This window comes from Myotis yumanensis, unplaced genomic scaffold (assembly GCF_028538775.1).
Source record: "Myotis yumanensis isolate MYYU_CA2020_CCGP unplaced genomic scaffold, mMyoYum1.0.hap1 SCAF_1, whole genome shotgun sequence".
Taxonomy (NCBI): Eukaryota; Metazoa; Chordata; class Mammalia; order Chiroptera; family Vespertilionidae; genus Myotis; species Myotis yumanensis.
The window spans coordinates 77,664,350-77,687,841 of record NW_027223752.1 but is presented as its reverse complement, the minus strand read 5'-3'; the positions used below and the strand labels follow the sequence as shown (position 1 = coordinate 77,687,841).

General features: G+C 43.0%; 1 protein-coding gene across 4 annotated transcripts in view; it reads right to left on the bottom strand.

Moving 5' to 3' along the window:
- Window positions 1–23,492, bottom strand: part of SCG5 (secretogranin V) — a 61,031-nt gene that overhangs the window by 13,221 nt on the left and 24,318 nt on the right. For all 4 annotated transcript variants that reach the window (XM_070425478.1, XM_070425487.1, XM_070425463.1 and 1 more), the window contains exon 3: window positions 3,883–4,032. In XM_070425478.1, the coding sequence (XP_070281579.1) occupies window positions 3,883–4,032 (150 nt within the window). The remainder of the gene's footprint in view (window positions 1–3,882; window positions 4,033–23,492) is intronic.

The window sequence follows — 23,492 nt, the reverse complement described above, 5'->3', positions numbered from 1 at the left end:
CTATGACTGCTCTTTGAAATAAAGCATGTCTTCTATTCCAACCCATGAAATGTTATTCCTCTTCGCTGCCGCTATTACATATACCCTGTCATTACTAGAAACCATGCTTTGTAAGTCTTTTTTTTTTCTTTCTGTCTCTAAGGTGCTATAGACAATGGTTTAAACAGGGGGCAGGGGATGGATTGTGAATTCTGTGTAGGGCTAGGGCAGCGGTTCTCAACCTGTGGGTCGCGACCCCTTTGGCAGTCAAACGACCCTTTCACAGGGGTCGCCTAAGACCATCCGCATATCAGATATTTACATTACGATTCACAACAGTAGCAACATTACAGTTATGAAGTAGCTACGAAAATAATTTTATGGTTGGGTCACAACATGAGGAACTGTATTTAAAGGGCCAGAAGGTTGAGAACCACTGGGCTAGGGGAAGAAAGAGTCCCTTTGCACAGGGAGAATGAACCAGCAAAGACAATGGTAGTCTAGTCCCCTGAGACTGCTCTGACACCTTCCGGCAGCTTTAAGCTCCAGTCTCTCAGCTCTTAGCAGCATCAGCTCTGGTGGAAGTCAAGCACCTGAACAAATCCCTAATGCGGCTCCCCATTTTTCACGGAACTATTTATCTAATTTCTTCATCTAGAGCAGTGATCGGCAAACTCATTAGTCAACAGAGCCAAATATCAACAGTACAACGATTGAAATTTCTTTTGAGAGCCACATTTTTTAAACTTAAACTATATAGGTAGGTACATTGTTATTAACTTAATTAGGGTACCCCTAAGGCTTAGGAAGAGCCACACTCAAGGGGCCAAAGACCCGCATGTGGCTCGCGAGCTGCAGTTTGCTGACCATGGATCTAGAGCAATTGACACATAGGGAAAGGAGAGCAAATGAAGAGAATTCTGGCCGTCTGCATAAAGCAGCTTTGCAACCTGTTCATAATTGTTTCGCCAGTACCTCCGAGGGCCCAGATGAAGTCCTGTCCTGGGAATCAAATGTGTCTTGGGCCTGATAATGTGCCCTGGAATTCACATCCTATCCCTGAGGATGGACTCTCTGGGTCCTGCTGCTCTGTCCATGGTGAGGGGGGCTTGCTTCAGAGAGCATGGCACGGGAGGGGAAGACGTGTTATTCTTGGATTGCTCAATGGTGTGGTGTCACGATTCTCAGTGAGGCGTATCTCAAGCAACTTCTTACAAATAATGGCCACATCTACAAGTGATTTCCTTTCTAGAATGCAAATTATGGTAGAACAAAGACCGAGAAACAGAGAGATAACGAAGGAAATGGCAGGTAAATTGTGACAAGAAAGGGTCTGGGAGGGGGGCTTGCTTCAGAGAGCATGGCAAGGGAGGGGAAGATCAGCCCACCTAATAGCTATTCTCAGAGCTCCTAAGTGCTTCATTACATAGATCTGTATTTTTCTTTTGTCAGGATAACCTACATTGCCTGTTTTTTAAAGGCATTGACTATGTCTTCATTTTCACAGTGAAAAGCCTGAGGCCCTGGGAAGAAACGAGAGCACTATAGTGAACACTAGAACTCAGATCTCTTGGCTGTAAGTCTGCTTCTCTTTCCATCCTCCTTTAATAGTAGTTCTCAAACTTAGTATGCACCAGAATCACATGGAAGGCAGGTTCAAACACAGATCCCTGGGTCCTAACCCTGAGTTTCTGATCCAATAGATCTGGGGTAAGGCTTAAAGTTTTCATTCCTTGCAGACCGGTGCAGCCACTATGGAAAGCAGTATGGAGTTTCCTCAAAAAATTAAATATGGAACTGCCATTTGACCCAGTGATCCCACTTCTAAGAATATATCCTAAGAAACCCAAAGCACCAATCAGAAAGAATGTATGTACCTCTATGTTCATAGCAACACAATTTACAATAGCTAAGAACTGGAAACAACCCAAATGTCTATCAGTAGATGAGTGGATAGAAAAGCTGTGGTATATTTATACCATGGAATACTATGCAGCAGTAAAAAAGAAGGATCTCTTACCCTTTGAGACAGCATGGAGGGACCTGGAGAGTATCATGCTAAGTGAAATAAATCAGTCAGAGAAAATCAAGTATCACATGATCTCACTCCTATGTGGAATCTAAGTAACAAAATAAACAGATGAACAGAGTGGATCTAGAGACATGGAAGCATGGAACAGAGTGCGGAATCTCTGAGTGAAGGCGGGGGAGGGTGGGTGGGTGGGTGGGAGGTAATCACCCTAAGACCTTGTTTGCATATATGCATCACCCATGGACATAGACAATAGGGTGGTGAAGGCCTAGGGCGGGGGGCGGGGGAGGGTTGAAGGGGGCCAATGGGGAGGGGGGAAGGGGACATATGTAATAGTTTCAACAATAAAGAATTATTTTTTTAAAAAGTTTGCATTCCTAATAAGTTTCCAGGTAATGCTGATGCTGCAGATCCTGGAACCACCCCTGAAGAACCACTGCACTGTCCACTTAAGCAAATCCCTGTGGGGACTGTTGGTCTTCAAACTCTAAACTGCTCTCTCTTCCTACCCTCCAAAGCCCAACAAGCAAGTAAAATGCAGCAGGAGCGTTTGGCTCTGTGCAGTGAGTCGGGTTATCCTGCAGCCTTGAGCCAGTGTCCCCACTTCTGGGCCATATCCAACTACTTTGGCTGCTCCATCCCAGGATGGAGGTTCCCATGAAAAACAGAGACCTCACCCTAAATGAAAAGAGGAGTATCTTCCAGAGACGGCGTCTTCCAGACAAAACTTGCATTGTGTTTAAGAAAAGCTGAGGGCCAATGCTGACACAATTTTCAAACCGAGGCAATTTGTCATGGTGTTTGGGTGCAGGGCACTGAATCAGGTAGACCTAGATTTGAGTCTTGACTCAGCTACTTGCTACATAGATAGTGTTGGGCATGTTACTCTCTAAGCTTCAGTTTCTGTGCCTATAAAGTAAGGATAATAAGTACCAACTACTCTTATTAGGCTTGGAGAAAAAGACTACTTTGGGGCTAAAAGTTAGCACAAGCCCACGGAGAGAGATGCATTACTTACTAGTGGCCAAGCTAATTACAATCAGAATGCCATTAATGATTCTTACCCTGTGCTAGGTGCTATGCCAAGTGCTTCACATGAGTAATTTCATTTAATTCCCACAACAACCCCATTTTGCAAATGAGGAAACTAGAGTGCAACGTGGTTAATTAACTTGTTCAAGGTCACATATTTTGACCTTGGGTTTGAATTCAGGTAATCCGAGTCTAGAGCCACTTGTTTTAACCACCAAGGTAAGCTGCTCAAAGTCCAGCATAAGTGTAGCTCATTCACCAGTCGTTCTCTTTGGCATTAGGAAATAGTAATGTGGCAAGAACATACAAGTAGCAAGGAAATTTTCAATTTTCTTCCTTAGCCAACGTCTTATCTTATGAACCCCCTCACTCTCATTCCACCTCCTGGCCCCTAAGGAAACATCTCAGGATGGATGTTAACTAGCTGAGATGTAGTTGGAATGTCGATTGTCAAGAGAAGTAAGGAAAACAAATGGCATGGGTAATCCACGAACTAAGTAGCCAGTTCCAAAGACACAAACCATGGGCAGCCGTTACATCATAGAAGGGAGGGGAGCATTCTCCATGCAGAAAAGAGCCTCAGTTTCCATTTCAAAGAGAGAGAGACAGACAGAATGTAAAGCCTTAGCAAGGAAGTCCTATGTGGGTGTATCTGAATATCAGAACTCACCAAGAAATGTATTCTCGAATAAAATTTCCTTTGTAATCTACCTACAAATACATGAGGGCTCATTGGACTAGAAATACCATTTCTCACAATATTTGTAGCTGATCTTAGAATGTTTCATTTCCTCTCAAAGCCACTGCCATACATGGGAACCAAAGGACAAGTCCCTTACCTGTTTTTCCAACAGGACAAGGATTTGGAGGGTCAGGGTAGCCCTGATCCTCACTGAAGTCCTTGGGAATGTTGTCACCAGTCAACTCTGCCACAATGTTTGGGATGTTGCCAAAAGGACCCAAGTGCTGCAGACCTTCATGAGCTCCACCTGCCGGGGGGAATCAGAAGTAGTTCATTTCAGTGCAATTACATTCATTTTAACGAATATTTAACCAGCCATGCCACACATGCAATGCTCTGCGCTCTGTGTGGGGGGAGAGAAAAAGAACCAAGCAATTCCTGCCTCTAGTAAAATTTTTAAAATTTAGTTGTAGAAACAGACACATCCTATACATATATCTTTTCTACACAAAGTGCATTGTATACGTTCTAGAATATGGAAGCATAGAAAAGGGGGAGTTTCATTTCACTGATGTGATGGGGAGGGCTTCTTGGACCAGTCGGAAGTTGAGCAGCACTGACTCAGGCGGGTAGGGCTTCAGAAGCTTGGGCATGGAGCTTGTGGCCTGGATGAGGGAAGGTGGGGGAAAAGAAAGGTGAGAACAGGCTGAATGACAACCCTAACCCAAAAGGGTAGATAAAGAAAAAAGTCACTGCCATTCTAGATCAACCACTTCACATTCACTATATTTACTTTAATCATTTCTCCTCTGCATATATTTTTATACATAAATGTTTATTCATTTTTTACTTAATATTAAAACACAAGCATCTTCCCATGTGGCTGCACAGTCTCTACTCCCATCATTATGAATGGCTATGCAGCTTTCTATCCAGTGGTTCTACCACAGCGTATCAATCATTCCCCTGCGTGGGACAGTTAGTGTTTCCCAATTTACTCTTAGGCAGTTCATTTTTTCCATGTTTTGGATTAAACTTCCTCGGGATTGATTTCCACAAGTCAAAATACTAGGTCAAAGGCTATAAAGACTTTTATGGCTCCTTGTGTTATATTGCCAAACTGCTCTCCCAAAAAGGAGGTACAAATGTTTGGAGACCTTGAAGATCTCTTTTGTATTACCCTTTTCAGGTAGGGTTTTTATTATAATGATTCTAAAGGTAATAGTGGGTTAACAAATTCTTTTTATTGGAAAAGAACATTGATTTGCATGCACTGGTTTCAACCCTAGCAATATCAAATAAATGGGTAATAAGTTTTGTAAAAGAAAAGAAAAAAAAGGAGGCACAATTTATAAAGTATCTTCAACAAAATATGAGACTATCACTTCTACAGCATCCTTATCAGCACTGGGTTTTATACAAATAATTTTTATGTTTTCTTTGCTAATTTAAAAGGCTCTTAGAAAAAGTACTTTTTATTTGTAATGTCTTTGATGACTGGGTCAGTCAAACATCTTTCCATGTGCTTATTACTAGTTTTCATTTCTTTTTTGTGAGTTGTCTGTTCATGCCCTTGGAACTTTAGTATTTCCAATATAAATATGTATGAACATTTTACATAATAAAGATATCAGGCCATTGGATGTCACATTTTCTGCAAAGGTTTCCCCATGTTGTCTGGCTCTGAATTCTGGATATTATGGTGATATTTTCTTTTTTCTTTACTTCAAAACTATTTATTGTGTGTTCCTCTTCTTGCTAAGCACTTCACAGGCATTATCTTATTTAATTTGCATAACAATCATATGAAATAGTTATTACTATTAGTGTCATCCCCATTTTATTTTTTAAATTTATTTAAAATGTTTTTATTGATTTTTTAAATTAAATCTTTATTGTTCAGATTATTACAGTTGTTCCTCTTTTTTCCCCACATAGCTCCCCTCCACCCGGTTCCCACCCCACCCTCTGCTCTTTCCCCCCTCCCCCCCGTCGTCCTCATCCATAGGTGTACGATTTTTGTCCAGTCTCTTCCTGTATCCCCACACCCGTTTCCCCCTGAGAATTGTCAGTCCACTCCCTTTCTATGCCCCTGATTCTATTATATTCACCAGTTTATTCTGCTCATCAGATTTTTTATTTACTTGATTTTTAGATTCACTTGTTGATAGATATGTATTTGTTGTTCATAATTTGTATCTTTACCTTTTTCTTCTTCTTCCTCTTCTTAAAGAATACCTTTCAGCATTTCATATAATACTGGTTTGGTGGTGATGAACTCCTTTAGCTTTTCCTTGTCTGTGAAGCTCTTTATCTGACCTTCAATTCTGAATGACAGCTTTGCTGGGTAAAGTAATCTTGGTTGTAGGTTCTTGCTATTCATCACTTTGAATATTTCTTGCCACCTTCTTCTGGCCTGCATAGTTTCTATTGAGAAATCAGCTGACAGTCGTATGGGTACTCCCTTGTAGGTAACTGATTTTCTTTCTCTTGCTGCTTTTAAGATTCTCTCTTTGTCTTTTGCTCTTGACATTTTAATTATGATGTATCTTGGTGTGGTCCTCTTTGGATTCCTTTTGTTTGGGGTTCTCTGCACTTCCTGGACTTGTAAGTCTATTTCTTTCACCAGGTAGGGGAAGTTTTCTGTCATTATTTCTTCAAATAGGTTTTCAATATCTTGCTTTCTCTCGTCTTCTGGCACCCCGATAATTCTGATGTTGGTACGCTTGAAGTTGTCCCAGAGGTTCCTTACACTGTCTTCATATTTTTGGATTCTTTTTTCTTTTTGTTTTTCCGGTTGGGTGTTTTTTTGCTTCTTCGTATTTCAAATCTCTGACTTGATTCTTGCAATCCTCTAGTCTGCTGTTGGAACTCTGTATAATATTCTTTATTTCAGTCAGTATATGCTTAATCTCTAGTTGTTCCTTTTTCATATCCTCGAGGGTCTCACTAGATTTATCGAGGGTCTCACTAAATTTATCGGCGGTTTCTAGAAAATTCTTGAAAAACCTTATAAGTGTGGTTTTGAACTCTATATCCAGTAGTTTGCTTTCCTCCATTTCTGTCATTTGTGACCTGTTTCTTTGTCTCCGCATTTTTTATGCTTCCCTGTGCTGATAGAGTGGCTTTCTGTGCTAGGTGTCCTATAGGGCCCAGTGGCTCAGCCTCCCCAATTACCTGAGGTAGACACTGTTGGTGCACCCCTTTGTGGGCTTTGTGCACAGTCTTGTTGTAGTTAAGCCTTGATTGTTACTGGTATCAGTGGAAGGAATTGACCTCCAGGCCAATTGGCTGTGAGATTCAGCTGTGTCTACGGTGGGAGAACTTCTGTGCTGGAGACACCCTTATGGGGCAAGACTGGCTTCAGTGGGGCTTTGGTGCTCACTGAGTCTGCCCCCTGAGTGTGTCCCTTATGGATATGAGGAGTTGTAATTGGATGGTCCCACTCTGACCACTGGGTACACTGGCTCTTGGATCTCTAAGGAGGTGCTAATTTAGCCTCTGCCTGAGGCTACCCAGCAGGAGCTATGGAGAGATTCCTCTTCTTTGTTTGGGGTTTGGAGGTGCCCAGATGAGGCCCAGCTGTGAAGCAATGCAAGCTGCTGTGGGGCCTTGGGCCTTCTTTTGGGTGTTCTGGGTCTCTCTGACCCAGCTGCAGTTTGGTAGGTAATTTTAGATTGCAAAGGGCCAGGCCATTCATATGCAAAAGCTTCTGTGCACAGCTTGGGTGGGGTGAAGTCTCAGGGAATCAACAGGGCAGAGCAAATAGCTATGGCTTATCCTCAGCCCTTCCCTAAGTGGCCCTGGGTCTCAGTGTCCCGTGGTAATTGCTGCAAGCACCTCTGAGAGAAAGCCGCCCTCGAGTTCTGCCTGATGCCAGACAGTCCAGTTTCTCCCCGTATGAGTCTGGGTCCCCAGAGACTTGCCCGGAACTGGAGTTCAGAGCAGTAGGGAGCTTGTGTTTCCCTCCCGATTGAAAAAGACAACCGAGTTCTCAGTGTGCTGGGCTGCATATCGGGTGCTTTGGCCAGGCGGGGCACTCTGTGTTCTCTGTTCCTAAAACACATAGATAGGGATGTCCTGGCACTTCGGCCAGGTGGGTCACGCTGTGCTCTCTGTTCCTAGAACACATAGATAGGAAGGTGGTCACTGTACTGATGCTGTACTGTGTCGGGAACAAATAGTGTAAACAAGGCTTTATAACTAACTTTGTGGGTTTTGCAAATAAAAGCGCTGTAGCTCCTGTAGTTGGAACTGCTTCGGCAGGGTACTGTAACTGTAGTCGCTGGCCAGCTTAATAAAGGCTCCTAAATCTTGATCTGAGACCCTGGTGGTTGTCTCCACGGGTCGCCCCATTACATTTGGAGGCCCCAGTGCAATCCACTCCAGCCAAGTTGCTGGTGGACACCCCGGACGCCCCAGGAGAGGACATTCCAGTCTCCGTCCCGGGTCCCAGGGAGGCGAAGTGTTTTCCTCCCAAAACTGCAACCCAAAAACGACGAGCCACCTGGACCTCCAGCGGGGAGGTAAGAAGCTGGTATCTGTCTGTGGAACGCTCCCTTTAGGACGCAAAAGAGAGCTGGACGCAGTGGAACCTCGGAGTCCGACCGCCCGGATGTAACGGCGTCTGGGGGTCCTGGTCTGGGCAACCTTAGGTTGCATTTGTCTGGTTTGTTTTGTCTTTGTTCTTTGTTGTCTTTGTCTTTGTCAAAATGGGTCAGGGTCAGTCATCTTTGTTGACCCCCTTACAATGTTTTCTTGAGAATTTTCAGGACTTCAAGAGATGCGGAGAGGACTACGCCACCCCCGTTAATTATTCAGGCCCACTCCAAGTGAGTGGAAGGGGAGCTTGATCACCTCCCCGGAAGTCAACGACTTCCTCAGGCAAATTAATCAGGAATCAGGTGGACTGTTTAAACTCTGGGTAAATATCTGGTAGAAGTCAAAAACTCGGACTATCTGGTGTATGAATGTGTGAGAGTCTGTGTGAAGCGAAAGCTACTCTGTGCTGTCTGGCTGTACACATGAGAGTATTTGTTCTGTTGTTTAATTTGTTTAAAGATAGGGCAAACCCCGCTTTAGAGGGAAGACAGTAGAGAACTTTTAATTGTTTTTCCCTGATGTATAATTTTGCTCTGTTAGGTTAAAATTTTAGAAGTCTAGGGTTAATTTAAAGGTATAAGGTTGCAACCCAAAGAAGTTTAAACAAAGGCTTGTTGGGTCAAGATTAGTACATTTTCTCATGGCCTGTGTAGGGTGAGGGAGAGGGACTGCCAGATTTTTATTATGTGGTCCTGAGACCTTCGACCTGCCTGCCCTTCCTGATAGATTTACAGTAGGTCTCTGTTGGGGACAGCATCTACTCTGACTGGGGGAGGAAGAGAGCTGAAAACTGCTCCGGAGCGAGTGTGAGATGGGGTAGTGGCAGTAGGATTTGCTAGATAGGGTAGTAAGCTCTCAGCCTGCTGAGATGGAGGAGCCCTAGGCTGGGGGACAGGGGGATAGTCAGAGAGGTCAAAAGTGGTGAAAGAGGAGAAGGATTTGAGCCTCTGGGGATTAGAGTAAAGAAGGAAAAATCTAGGAGAGAGAGCAGCTAAGGACAGAGTAAATGGTTAATGCAGAAAGGGGGGGGGCATCGGCAGGCAAAGAAGGGAGAGATAGTTTTTGTTGATTTTTACTTATCTGAACTATGCTGGGCTCAAGGCCACAAGCTGCTACTAAGCACAGTAAGTGTTTCTCTGTCCTGTTTTATTCCCTTTAACCCTTCCAATACTAAATTAGACTGATAAAATATACTTGGAATTACATAAGGAAGCAGTTCTTAGTAATCTAAGAAATACTGGCTGTTTACTTTATAGTAATCATTAAAGGATTGAGTTTTCTAAGAATAAGGAAATACTGAGTAGAAGGTCTGAGGCATGGTTATACATTTTTAAAGGACATAGAAAGAAGGCTTAAAGGCTAATTTGAAAGTATGACATTTATAAAGGTTGTGTATGTAATAAGAAGGAGAAGAGAAATATTAAAAAGAAATTAATTAAATGATACAGGCCAGTAAGCCAGAAAGAGTAAATAATTTATATTCTGCCTCCCTAAACAGAGGGTAGAAGTACTACCAACATTTGGAAATTTCTTTTAGCTTTTCTATTTTAAAGTTAATTCTTTTGTCCACAAGCTCTGTGTTTTAGTGCATATTAAATACCTAACCAATTATCCCACCAGAATTTAAGTAATTCTGTCCTTCCCCACTTAGTTCATTCCTTCAACAAATACTTACATGCTCCATACATAGAAAAATCTGCTCTGAGCACCAATCACAGCAATAAATAAGAACAATATACATTGTGTAAACTGCTTTACTTTTAAGTACAAATTCTTTTCTTGTACCCTTAATATACTATAAGGCACAGGAACCTTACTCTTCCAGTACAAGAGCAAGTCATTTCTTGGAATGAATTTCTATTTATTAACTTTAGTGGGGTACAGAGGCCCCGCACTCCCAGCCCCCTTACTACACAACCATCTTGTACATAGACCTGTACACAAAGGACAAAATAAAAACCAAAAGGAGTGCCTGAAAGTAGAACCCAAATCAGGCTACAATAGCTCCACTTAACCTCCACGAGAGGATGGTCTTGTCAATCTGTCATATTATTTAATTCCAGCAGCTGGATGAGGCTCCCTCCTCCTCGGATGAGCCCGAGCCCTGCCCAGCTGTGCCTTCTGACACTTGTCTTTCTTTCTTTCTTCCTTTCTTTCTTTCTTTCTTTCTTTCTTTCTTTCTTTCTTTCTTTCTTTCTTTGTTTCTTTCTTTCTTTGTTTCTTTCTTTGTTTCTTTCTTTGTTTCTTTCTTTCTTTCTTTCTTTCTTTCTTTCTTTCTTTCTTTCTTTCTTTCTTTCTCTTTCTCTTTCTCTTTCTCTTTCTCTTTCCATTTTTGGCTGAACCAGCTCCACTTTATTTATTTTTTTACTTTTTAATATTTTTATTGATTTCAGAGAGAAAGGGAGAAGGAGAGAGAGATAGAAACATCAATGATGAGAGAGAGAGAGAGAGAGAGAGAGAGAGAGAAAGATAATATCAATGATGAGAGAGAATCAACTGCCTCTTGCACATCCCCTACTAGGGATTGAGTCTGCAACCTTGGCCTGTGCCCTCGATAGGAATTGAACCTGGGACCCTTCAGTCTGCAGGCCGGTGTTCTGTCCACTGAGCCAAACAAGCTAGGGCCAGCTCCACTTTAGATTGACATATGTTTTTCTTCAGAAAGGTTAATGATTTAATAGGATCATGGCTAGATCTTAGTGTCCTGTAAATTCTATTGTCTCTCTGAAGTGACTTTGTGTCACTCTGTCTTAATTTATTATGTTTTATTAAAGTTCATCCTTAAAAGGATAATCTTACCTCCTTTAATTACAAATTCCTCTAGCCCCCAAATATATACAGCACCATATGGTGTTTTTATTTACATTTACGTTATATTATATCTCATTGCTTTGTGATGAGAGTAGCCTGCAGATTTTCTGCATTTAAAAAAAGTATTATTTTTGTAAATTTTTCATGTAAATATTTAAAATATGATGGATTTTTACAGAGTCCATAAATGTCTAAATATAGTCAATTATTCAATTATATTCTTTTACATCCTTATTTACATTTTATCTGTTTAAATTATCATAATCTGATGGTTATATGTAAAATCTACCAATAGCCACCAATAAGTATCTACCAGTCTATACTTATCTACCAATAAGTGTCTGTCAATCTCTTATTTAATTCTCTTTTCACTTTAGCATTTTGATGTTATGCTAGTCAACATGGCCCAGAATATAAATTTTCATTTCAGTTGTCACTAATTGACGTTAAGTAAAAACTGACAACTCATGTTGTGTTTCATATTTCTTCTATTAGCATTGCACTCTCAGTGTTTGGTAAATCTTTGATGGTCCTTTTATTTTTCACCTTTCTGATGGTTTGTCAGATTCATACTGTGGTGGCTGCCTTCAGAGATAGTCTGTTGATTCATATTTATTATCCCACATTAACCCAAGACCTGCAAAAGGTTGGACAGACAGATCAGTACACCTGGTATTGATTTATTTGAAGCCTTGTACAATCTTGGCAATATAGCCACCACTGTGCTTGCCATCGGGCATGCTCCCCGGTGTGTCAATACATGTCTCAACTTTTGAAAGCACCCTAGCCTTCAGTGCCAGGAATTATCCAACTTGGCACAAAGGAGAATGCATGTCTTAATGCTCCATTAGTAATTAATGAAGGAAGCAAACACAGTTTCCTTTATGGAAGGCCTGCCAAGGCTCTGTTTACCTCTGTGCACCAGTGCCATTAAAATGAATGCAGCACTTGTTAGGAGGCAACAGATGTTTAGCACCAGGTAAATACACTATAACACAGGCTCTTTAAAAACTACAGTTTATGACATCGAATCAAGAAACACTCACTGAGGTAGGAACTATGGGAGACATGTAGAAGCAACAGATGCTATCTATCCTTCACTCTCCAGGACCTTGAATGTTATAGGCCAGAAAAGCAACCATGTACAGAAAATAATTTGGTAATTATAATGAGTTGATAAGCTCATTATCAATTATATATCAGAAAATTATATAGTTGAGTATGCAACCAAATGCTAGTTAGCTTATTCATTATATTGTTTAGATTTGCTGATCTATTACATCTGCAGCCAAGTCAACCAAAACGTTATGATGCTATGGATGGCATTCGTTCCATTTGTCCCAGTGTCAACCAAACACATATCTTTAAATAATTACTTTTTCTGTTAGTCTAAATAATATGTATTGAGCATATATCAAGCCCTGGACTATGTGTTAGGGGGGTCAATGATGAACCAGATTAATGTGAGCCCTACTCTCATAGTGTTTAGTCTAAAGGGGATATGCAAAGAGACAAACAAGTAAAATGCAGAGTTGTGATGCACTTATAATACATAACATAAAAATAACTGGAATACAGCAAGATGTCACAGGTGTGTGGAGGAGAAACATCTAAACCAGATCTAAGACATGGAGGACTTCCTCCAAGAAGCAACATAGTGATGATTATATTAGGTGCCATAGAAGATAAAAATGTGAAAGACATGGTTCCTGCTCTCTAGTTGGTTCTTCATTCTCATTGGTTACTCCAGGCTAACAAAATAAGCCAATGGTATGTGATAAGACATATTCTCCAATATAACTCATTATGGTATAGACTATAAATGATGTAGAAATTTAGGAAGCAAGAATCCTCCAGGGAAACCCAAGGAAGAGGTGACACGAATTGAATCAGGAAAGACAGAATCCATGCTTACAGGTGGCAAAGGAAAAATCTCACTGAGGGCCCAGAGGTGGGAGTGGGCATGAAATGTCTGAACATCAGTGCCGAGCACTGCTGGGGACGGGAGGAGCTGGACAGGAGGGGAGAAGGCCAATGCCAAGCCAAAAAGTATGAATTTATATAGTGGTAAACATCAACCAAAGCTCTCTGGGCAAGAGAGCAATGTGTAGAACATTAATTTAGCAGCAGTTTAAAGTCCTTGTTCCCATCTAGGGGTGCACATCAGAATCACTTGCAGAGTTTTGTTTTGTTTTTAAACCCCTGTAAACCTGCTCAAAACCAATGTATTCAAGTGTTCTTCTGAAGACCACTTATGCAAAGGGATGTTGGAGGAAAGTCAGGAAAACCTGCCATAAGGCTATTGCTGAAACTCAGGGACAAAGAAACAAGGATTGGGGTTAGGGTGGTCACAACATGAGTAGAAATATTAGATATTTCAAACAGTGCACAAGGGAGAAATGAGTTAAGAGTTCCAGAGGTCTCAAGGTTTAGAGGCTCTCTGATTTGGGAAAATAATGCCATTGGTAAAGATAGGATCTTTTACTACATCTTTAAAATTATGTCAGAATTAATTAATTCTACCCTGTGATGATGCATTATCTGTTTCCATCACAGCCATGGCACTCCAAAAATGTCTCCAGAATAAACAGAAAATATTTAATTCTTGCCAAATAAGTTTTAAGCCCAGTTTTGTTTATATAAATTTGCTTCATTTAATAAAATTGGTACCAGGCAGCTGTTTATTTCTAAGCTCTAGATATCAAATTATTGATGGGTGTTCTTTGCATTGTTTTGGCAATAAAGTGCCAGTCAGCTCTCATATTCAGAGGCAATGCAGGGCAGGGAGTGAGGAAGAAAGAGAAGGAGACCTGAGTTGGTCTGATCTGGGTCAGGGCTCTTAAATCTCCTTCTTGGCCTGCATTGGGACACTTCCTAGAAATCTACTGAGGCTCTTTTCCACATCTTGGAAAACAGCTTTCAGCCCTTTTCTATGTTGCCATGTCCTGTTTTGTGCCTAGATTCTTGCTCCTCTGCATGGTGATCCACGTGGATGGTTGAGCTTGGTTTCAGTTGGCTATCTGGTCAACCTCTGCTCCATGTTTTCCCACTCATGAACTTGTTAGATCTCCACCTGGCAGCTCACAGCAAGACTCCAATGGACTACCAACTGGGGTTCAGTACTTCCAATACTACCTTGTTCAGAAAGGGGCACTACCTTTTTAATTAAAAATTCCTTTCAGTTTCAAATCCATTTTCCTACCTTAGTAACTTTGAAGATCAGTTGCCAGTATATAGTAAATGCAAATATGAAATTGAATACATACTGATGCCCCAAATTTTATAATTTTGTTGTACTGGTTGGGTTTTATTTAGCTGTTTGTTTGTAGAATAAATCTCTGATATAATACCTTATCTTGATGTCATTTTAACCACCCCCCCCCCCAATGTACTGTATAAAAAACAAAATCTGAGTGAACTGAGGTTTCCAATTAAAGTAATATCTCACTTATTTCCTCACTGGAGAAGATGATTTTTCATAAATTATCCAGATCACTAACACGTCCTCTGAAACATCAATATTCATTTATTTAACCACATTAAAGGACATTTTTCACTATGAATTTTAGGTAAATAAGCAGTGGCTTTGGAATATGACCTTTCCTCTTCTTAATAGTGCTGTAGCAGTGTGTTCTCACTGAGCATTAAACTGCATTCAGTGGCACAACTACATTAAATAGTCCAGGCTTCTATGGCTTTTAAAGTTTGTTGTCTCTTCCTCCCTTGTAAGTTACTAATGTTAACCATTCCAAGTCCTTTCCATAGTGAAGTACAGTCCATACATGAATAAACTGAGAGTGGGCTTAGGCCCTGCAAATCAAGTCTTCTAATTTACTTTACTGTACACATGAATCACAATGCAGATTCTGAGTGAACAGCTGAGGGGTGGGGCTTGAGGATCTGCATTTCTAACAAGCTCCCAGATTATGCTAATGCTATTGGTTCACAAACTACTTTCAGTAGCAAAGGGCTGGAAAACTAGAGAGCCAGACTTCCTCATCTATACTAATAAAAGGGTAATGTGCTAATTAGACCAGATAGACTGGATGTCTTCTGGACGTCCTTCCGGACAAAGCCACGGTGGTGGCCGGCCGAGGCAAAGGCAGTTAGGGGCAATCAGGCAGGCAGGCAGAGTGGTTAGGAGCAATCAGGCAGGCAGGCATGTGAGTGGTTAGGAGTCAGCGGTCCCAGATTGCGAGAGGGATGTCCAAGGGGGTCCCAGATTGGAGAGGATGCAGGCCAGGCTGAGGGACGAATTTCATGCACCAGGCCAGGCTGAGGGATGAATTTCATGCACTATAATATCTATTATTATATATAAGATTAAATTAGCTCTGAGAGAGATCTTGCAGTGACCATCTAGGTTCATAGAGTCTGCGACATCCAGTGTGGCTGCTGAGAGGCTTTTTAAAACCATCTCATACCTGTTAGAATGCCCATTATCAATAAGAGAAATAATAGTATATGTTGGAGAGGTTGTGGAGAAAAAGGAACCCTCATTCACTGCTATTGGGAATGAAAACTGGTATAGCCACTGTGGAAAACAGAATGGAAATTTCTCAAAAAATTAACAATAGAATTACCATATGACCCAGCAACCCCCCTTCTGAGTATCTACCCCCAAAATATGAAAACATTTATTTGAAATTATATATGCACCCCTATGTTCATCACAGCTTTATTCATGGTGGCCAAGATACGAAAACAACCAAAGTGTCCTTCAACAGAGGATTGTATAAAGAAGGTATGGTACATATACACAATGGAATACTACTCAGTCCTAAGAAAGGAAGAAATAGCACCATTTGCGACAACATGGATGGATCTTGAGAACAGCATACTAAGCTAAATAAGCCAGACAGAAAAAGTCAAGAACCATATGATTTCACTCACATGCGGGATATAAAACTGGAAGCAACAAATGAACAAACAAGATGAACAAAAACTCATGAACACAGACAACAGTGTAGTGGTTACCAGAGGGAAGAGGGGTGGAGAGGAAGCAGGAATGGATAAAGGGGGTCAAAAACATGGTGACAGAGAGATTTGACTTTTGGTGGTAAACACAAGGCAATATTCAAATAATGTATCATGTAATAGAACAATTGAAACCTACATAATTTTATTAACTAATATCATCCCAATTAAATAAATAAATAAATAAATAGCTGGTGCAAAAAGGAAAAAAAATACCACTGAGGTATCAGATAAGGAAACTATAGCCAAGTCAAAGTTCTTTTGTTTAAGGTTTACTCTAATTGAAGAGGCACTTCAACATTTCACAAGAAAAGGATCCCACTACAAGCACCCTGTCTCCTTCAAACCAATTCTGTGGGACCTGCAGGTAAATACCTCCCTCAGGAAGGCAATCTCTCAGGGCACAAGTGATGTTATTTACGATAACGCAAGAGCCCCTCCCGGCTGGGGCTGGTGGAGACGGTTTTGATAGAAGGTTGGTCGGAAAGAAAGAAAATAAATGGGGCCCACACCACTTCCCTCCTTTTTGTAATATGGTTTCCAAAGTTTCAAAGTACTTTTACAGCCTTATTAAAAATGTTTTAATGAGGTCAGTAGGACAAGAATTACCACTCACAGTTGTAAGTGGAAAGTGAGTGCTGGGGTTGGGTTACTTGCCTAAACCCACTCAGCAACCTGGTGAGACTGGGGACCCCAGCACTGCTTCCCTCCACGATGGTACCCGGAGAGCCCCACAGGTGGTGGGAAGCCCATCCTTAGCCTCTCCACCGGGTTTCCACCTTCCAGTGATTAGATTAGCTCCAGCTCTGGAGCGATCGTTGGTAGAATGACCTGTCAGAGCAAGGGGCTCCTCAGATTTCCTAGCTCACTCAGGATCTAGAATGTCAGTGACCTGGGGGTGGGCCAACACCCACTCGAGCCAGGCACCAGTGGGATGGCCATGACGCTGAGATGGGGAGCTAGCCGTGGTTCTCTCTGCTGTGGTTCCTTTGTGACTGAGTGCCAGCCTCATGCCAGAAGGTTTTGAGCAGCGATTTTCAACCTTTTCCATCTCATGGCACACATAAACTAATGACTAAGATTCTGCAGCACACCAAAAAACATATCCTATTTTTTACCAATCTGACAATATAAATAGGTATAATTTAGACTCATTCACACCGGACAGCTATGGTTGTGTTAGCTGTTGTCATTTATTTGACAATCTAAGGGAAAAGGGGTCAGTGCCCCCGACTAAATAGTCAGGTATTGCATGTTTTAAAAATTCTTGCAGCTCGCCAGTTGAAAATGGCCGGTTTCGAGCATCCAGACACAACCCCTGCCCTGCACACTCCACCTCACAGTCTGGTAACACCCTGAGCAGCTCGCAGCCAGCAGTCTCATCCATACCCCACCCCTGCCCGTGGCCCCGCTGGGGCTGCCCGTGGAACCACGCAACTGGGCATCAGGGCTGGGCAATAAAGGAGAATTGTGATGGGGCAGCCTGGTGCCAAGGAGCCAGGCACCCACCTCATAAAAAGGAGCTCCGTGAGGAGAGTCTGGCAGGGAGTGGGCACACTCTCCTGAATACCAGCCATTCAGCTGAAGGGAAGGGATCCAGCAGTTACCACAAACAGCAGACGCTAAAAATACACTGTGGTCTCTGCCTTCATTCCTCCGGCACGCCTCGATACATCATTTATAAAGCAATGACCTGTTTTCCTTTTGTTAACGTCTGGGAGACTGAAGCAGTCGGGTTATTCTAACTGATGCTGCCCCCTTTGGTTTTTCCCTGGGGACTCCTGACAGCCTGAGGAAACGAGGAAAGAAAGTGGGGAGACGGAGGGGAGACTGCAGTGGGCAGATGAGGAGTCTGACGTCTGGTGCAGAGGCTGCGGAGTGGGGATGGGAGGGGCTGAGGCAGGACGCGGTCAGGTGGGCGCGAGGGGACGATGGGAAACCCCAAGTCCCAGGAAGTCCTGAGGGCCTTACCGGAGCAGGTCTGGCTGGCCCCGAAAAGTTTTGTTTTTTTCCACGACTTGAGGTAAACACATACACTTCCACAGAAAGTGGCTCTCTCCTCAAAGGTCAGAGGACCAATCTGTCACCTGCACAATCCATACCTTGGGTTTCTCCTTCCCAGTACAGCTGTCTGCCTGGAGCAAGGAGGCAGGAGAAGGGGCTGGAGCAAGACAAACAAATGAGCCCTTGCTCGTGAGCCCTTACTGGAAGACATGGCCAACTGAAGGGTGGCATTTTAACATCGTAGATGTCTAACATCCTTCCTTCAACCCAAGTCATTTAAATGAGCTAAAAAGAAGAAACAAGAAGAACTCGTCGTTTTTGTACTTGTCCATCTTCAAATTCAACTCTGTGTATTAAGACCTTTTTTCGCTTTGAAAACTTCTGGTGAGAAATATGAGAGTCCCAAAATTCAGAGTTCTGGAAAGCAACTACATTTTCATTTACTGAGGACCCACAGACAAGAGATAACCTTTATACACAGACGCTCTTATCGCTGCCTGGTGCTAGGGACCTCGGTTCAAGTCCACACTCTGCCATGAACCTGACAGCATCCCAATCTCTTTGGAGCTCAATGTTTTTCTTTATAACTTGGAGATAGTCAGCTTGTGAAAGGATCGAGTAAGATTATACGTACAATGCTCAGCTCAGCTCCGGGTATGTATATCGTAAGAACTCCACAATGTGAGCTGCTTTTATTATCCAATCCACATTTCCTCACAGCACAATGGACAGAGCCCAGATGAGTGATCCTACGTATTCTTCATTCTGTGCCCACAGTCCTGTGTTTGGGGCAGTGAGCCACAGGGGCTCAAGATAGCTGAGCTTTGTATGAGCAGTAGTATCTCCTCAGCACAAAATAACTGAATTAATCATTGCACTCATTCTACCCATGTTTTTAAAGGGAAGGCATCTCCCATCCTCACCAGGCGGCATAACCCCTCTCTCAAGGATCTGCCGTCCACTTACAGGGTCTAAACACACCCACATCCACTCATATCTGCTGGAGGTACCAGCTCAGTGGAAGAGACCCCGGGAGCTCTAAGGGGACAGAAGTACGTGTCCTGGGATGAGAAAATGAGCATAAGGTGGTTTACCATTAGAGACGATGTTGTGGCCTTGACTCTCCTCTTCCCTAGTAACAGAACTTAGTTGACGCTGTTTAGAATGGTGAGGACTTGTGTTGCAATATCCTCATTCTCGAAACCCATGACAAGTGACCCCAAAGCACACAGCGTGTGGTAATTGAGAAAAACAAAGGAATGATTCTATCTGTGCTGAATTGGCTTGTTCACAGGGAAGGGGGCTGCTCCGGACTCCTAATGCTGAGTGCAGCCTGGTCTGGCACAGGGTCTTCCCAACGCCCGCATCACCGGCAGCCACACGGCACTTCGCCGGCCCCATCCTATACGTGCAGGAGAGGTCTGAACTGAGTTGAGCCTGCTGGCAGAGGAGCAAAATAAAACTCATTGTTCAGATATTTTGTCTTGAAAGGCATTTGTTTTCATTACTTCTCTTTCTTCTGCTTCCCCCTCATACTAGGATCTGAAAAGCTCAGGGTCCTTGGGGACCAAAGGCAACATTATCATCATCTACTCGGAGGCACGCAAACGGCGAAGGCAGAGACAGCGCGGAGTGCGCTGCGTTTGTGGCTTGCCCATCTACATATGGTCCCAATTTAGGATCACAAGCAGAGTTGTTTATTTTAGAAAAGCTTTTTAGTTCACTTTTAAGGTATTTTGCTTAGGCACTGCTTGCTTTTCCAAAAGAAGAAAATGTGTATTTTTTCCCCCAAAATGGTGTTTGTTTTGGCTGTTTACTCATTTGCAAAAGTTCAAATTTTATTCTGTGAATTTAACTGATGTTCCTGCAGCCACCGCAAGCCCAGCCCCTCCCTTACACATATACACCACCCCTCCCCCCCAAATTAAAATAAAATCCATTGATTTGAAAATGTGGCATTTTTAGGATGGCTGTGAATTTCGTAGGTTTTGAAAAAATAATTTTAATAGCTAATTTGCACTGGCACTTTCAGCCCCTTCGTGTAACTTTATTGGATGCCTGAAACGAAGCTTCTATTTGGCAATTTATTACGAAGGCCACGTCCATTTTTGTATTGAGGTTAAGGACCATTCAGGGTCCTTTAAAAACTTTATTCTATGATTCTTGATGAAATTATGACTAAAATGAGAGTCAGAGGGAGTTATCAATTACTGTTAAAAAAAATAATGGGACATAGAACAAAATTTTGGTGGGGGTTGGGATTAGGTGAGCTCATGGACAAAACTGTGGAAACGTCAAATTATAAACTTGAACCCTCTGTCACCTAGTTCAGTTATTTAAAGTCCCCAGCTATATCCTCCTTTCTGAAACTTCACTCATGGACGGTGTCCTCTGTCTAGAGCCTTCACCCCACATCTCTATTCTCATAGACGCGGCCAGTCCAGCGTGTCTTTCCTTTGGTGAGGTTCTCTCCTAACAGGATAGGGAGGACTAACATGTGTACTCTGCTCCCGTATACTATCTATATTTGCCTTTTAGAGAATCTCTGGTATAATGATTTTATTTTTAAATTACAGATTACATTCAGTATTCTTTTGTATGGGTTTCTGCTGTGCAGCATGATGGTTAGACAATCCTACGCTGCACAAAGTGTGGAATAACTCTTTTAACTTAAAGTAGTGACTTCACTACCAGGAAGTCCAGGCCCCCTGGTGCGCCTGCTAATGATAGGAGCAGGATATGCCAAGTTCTCAGATCAGGAGGCGGGGCCATGGCCTTGAGGCTCCTGTAGGCAGGCAGAGACCAACGTCAGTGGGACATCGGAGCCCAAACCAGAGCCACGTAAATGGATTAGTGAAGAAGTGTCCAAGGAGACAGCTTCCAACACAAAAGAAAATAATACAGGAGACCCGCAGACGCCTAGGAAATTGGGATAAAATGAAGGAGTGAGCAGAGAGATGACTTCGACACCAAGCATGATAATGGCAGAGGTCTCTGCCCAGACTCAAGGCCTTTCAGTGGTTTCTGTGAAGGCTGACCTCTCCCAGCCAGCCTGGGCTTCCCAGGGGACACAGGCTGCGGAGGAGGAGGTGTGCCAAAGGGGCAGCGGAGGCCCTGATGGGCCCATTCAGGACAGTGGAGAAGGGAGGTGGCAGGGCCTGGCAGAGCAGTGCCAGCCCAGAGCCCCCATCTATCAACTGGCTTGGTGTCCTCTCCTATCTCAGGTTCTTCCCTGGCAGGGGAGCAGCACCCTGGCCTGTACTGGGAGTACATAGCTCGGGGATGCAATGATTTCACCTGGCAGTCCCCTTCACCCTTCTGTAGGTTAAGACAAGGGACTGGATGTGGGTCAGGGATGGCCTTCTGGGCCGTTCTCACGTGGCCTTCAAATTCCTACCTGCATCAATTATCGGCCCCCTACTTCCCCTTTCTCCATCCAAAGCTGCTGTAAATAAGGACATGTCTGTTATAAACAGCTAGCATAAACATTTGTTTTGGACAAACAGTGATCTTGTAGGACATTCTTTTCTGTTTCTGAGTTGCTAGCAGTTATTACCTTTCTTTTTTTTTTAATTCCAGACTCAGGAGGGGAGGGCATGTGGTGTTTGGGGTGAGGGGTTTGCTCAGACTAATTCCTCTGCAAATTTCTGGTTTGGTTTTCTAGCTTTCCCATCCCACACAAATATTCCCAACTTCTTCCTGTCATAGGTACCCATGTAATCTCTGCCTGGGATTTCTTTTTAATGGCTTCAACCTCCCCACCCATCTACAACCAAAATTTCAACTAGAACTACAGATGAGAAATAATGGTGGCCTGAGTAAATTTCACAGCCTCTCCATGAAATATACAAATATAATGTGAGTACAGCACAGAGAATGCAGTCAATAATGTTGTAATAACTCTGTATGATGGCAGATGGGTACTAGACTCCTTGGGGGGATGGAATCACTTCATTATAAGTTATATGAATGTCTAACCACTATATTGTACACCTGAAACTAATACAGTTGAATGTCAACTGTAATTGAAAAATAATTGGAGAACCAAGATGGCGGCATAGGTAAACACCAGAGTTTGCTGCCTCGCACAACCACTTCAAAAATACAACTAAAAGATGGAATGGACATCACCCAGAACCACAGGAAGGCTGGCTGAGGGGAAATTCTATAACTAGAAGGAAAGAGAAAAGCATACCAAGACTCAGAGGAGGCGCAGTGCAGAAGTCAAATTCTAAGGTGCGGAGGTGCGTGCGGAGCGGGCTGGCGGCTGAGGGCGCAGTTGTCTGTTTCAATCAGGAGGGAGTCTCAGACTCTGAGCTCCAGATCTGGGCGAGTCTCTAGGGACCCAGACTCATACGGGAGAAGTGGGACTGTCTGGCATCGGTCGGAACTCGAGGGCAGCTTTCTCTCCGAGGTTTGCAGCAGTTGCTGGGACACTGAGAAGCAGAGCCTCTGGGGACTGGACTGAGAGCAGCCATAACTGCTCGCTCTGCCCGCCCTGTCGATCTCATGGGACCTGCCCCGCCCAAGCCCTGCACAGAGGCATTTGCCGGATAGCCTCAGGCAAAGGCTAGATTAGCACCTCCGTAGAGGACAGAAATTCTCCCACTGCAGACACAGCTGATTCTCACAGCCAGTTGGCCTGGAGGTTAAATCCCCGCCCCCCTCCCCCTCCCAAGTATTACCTACAACAATCAAGGCTTAACTACAACAAGACTGTGCACAAAGACCACTAGGGGGTGCCCAAGAAAGCATAAAAAATGCGGAGACAGCCGAAACCGGTTTGGCTCAGTGGATAGAGCGTCGGCCTGCGGACTGAAAGGTCCCAGGTTCGATTCCGGTCAAGGGCACGTACCTGGGTTGCGGGCACATCCCCAGTAGGAGATGTGCAGGAGGCAGCTGATCGATGTTTCTCTCTCATCGATGTTTCTAACTCTCTATCTCTCTCCCTTCCTCTCTGTAAAAAATCAATAAAATATATTTAAAAAAAAAATGCGGAGACAAACAGGACACAAATATCAGAAATGGAGGATATAGAGTTCAAAACCACACTTTTAAGGTCTCTCAAGAACTGTCTAGAAGCCGCCGATAAATTTAGTAAGGACCTCGAAAAGACTGGTGAGACCGCCGATAAATATAGTGAGAGCCTCAAGAAATCTAAGGAGACCCTCGATGTTGTGATAAAGAATCAACTAGAAGTTAAGCATACACTGACTGAAATAAAGAATATTATACAGACTCCCAACAGCAGACCAGAGGAGCGCAAGAATCAAGTCAAAGATTTGAAATGCGAAGAAGCAAAAAACACCCAACCAGAAAAGCAAAATGAAAAAAGAATCCAAAAATACGAAGACAGTGTAAGGAGCCTCTGGG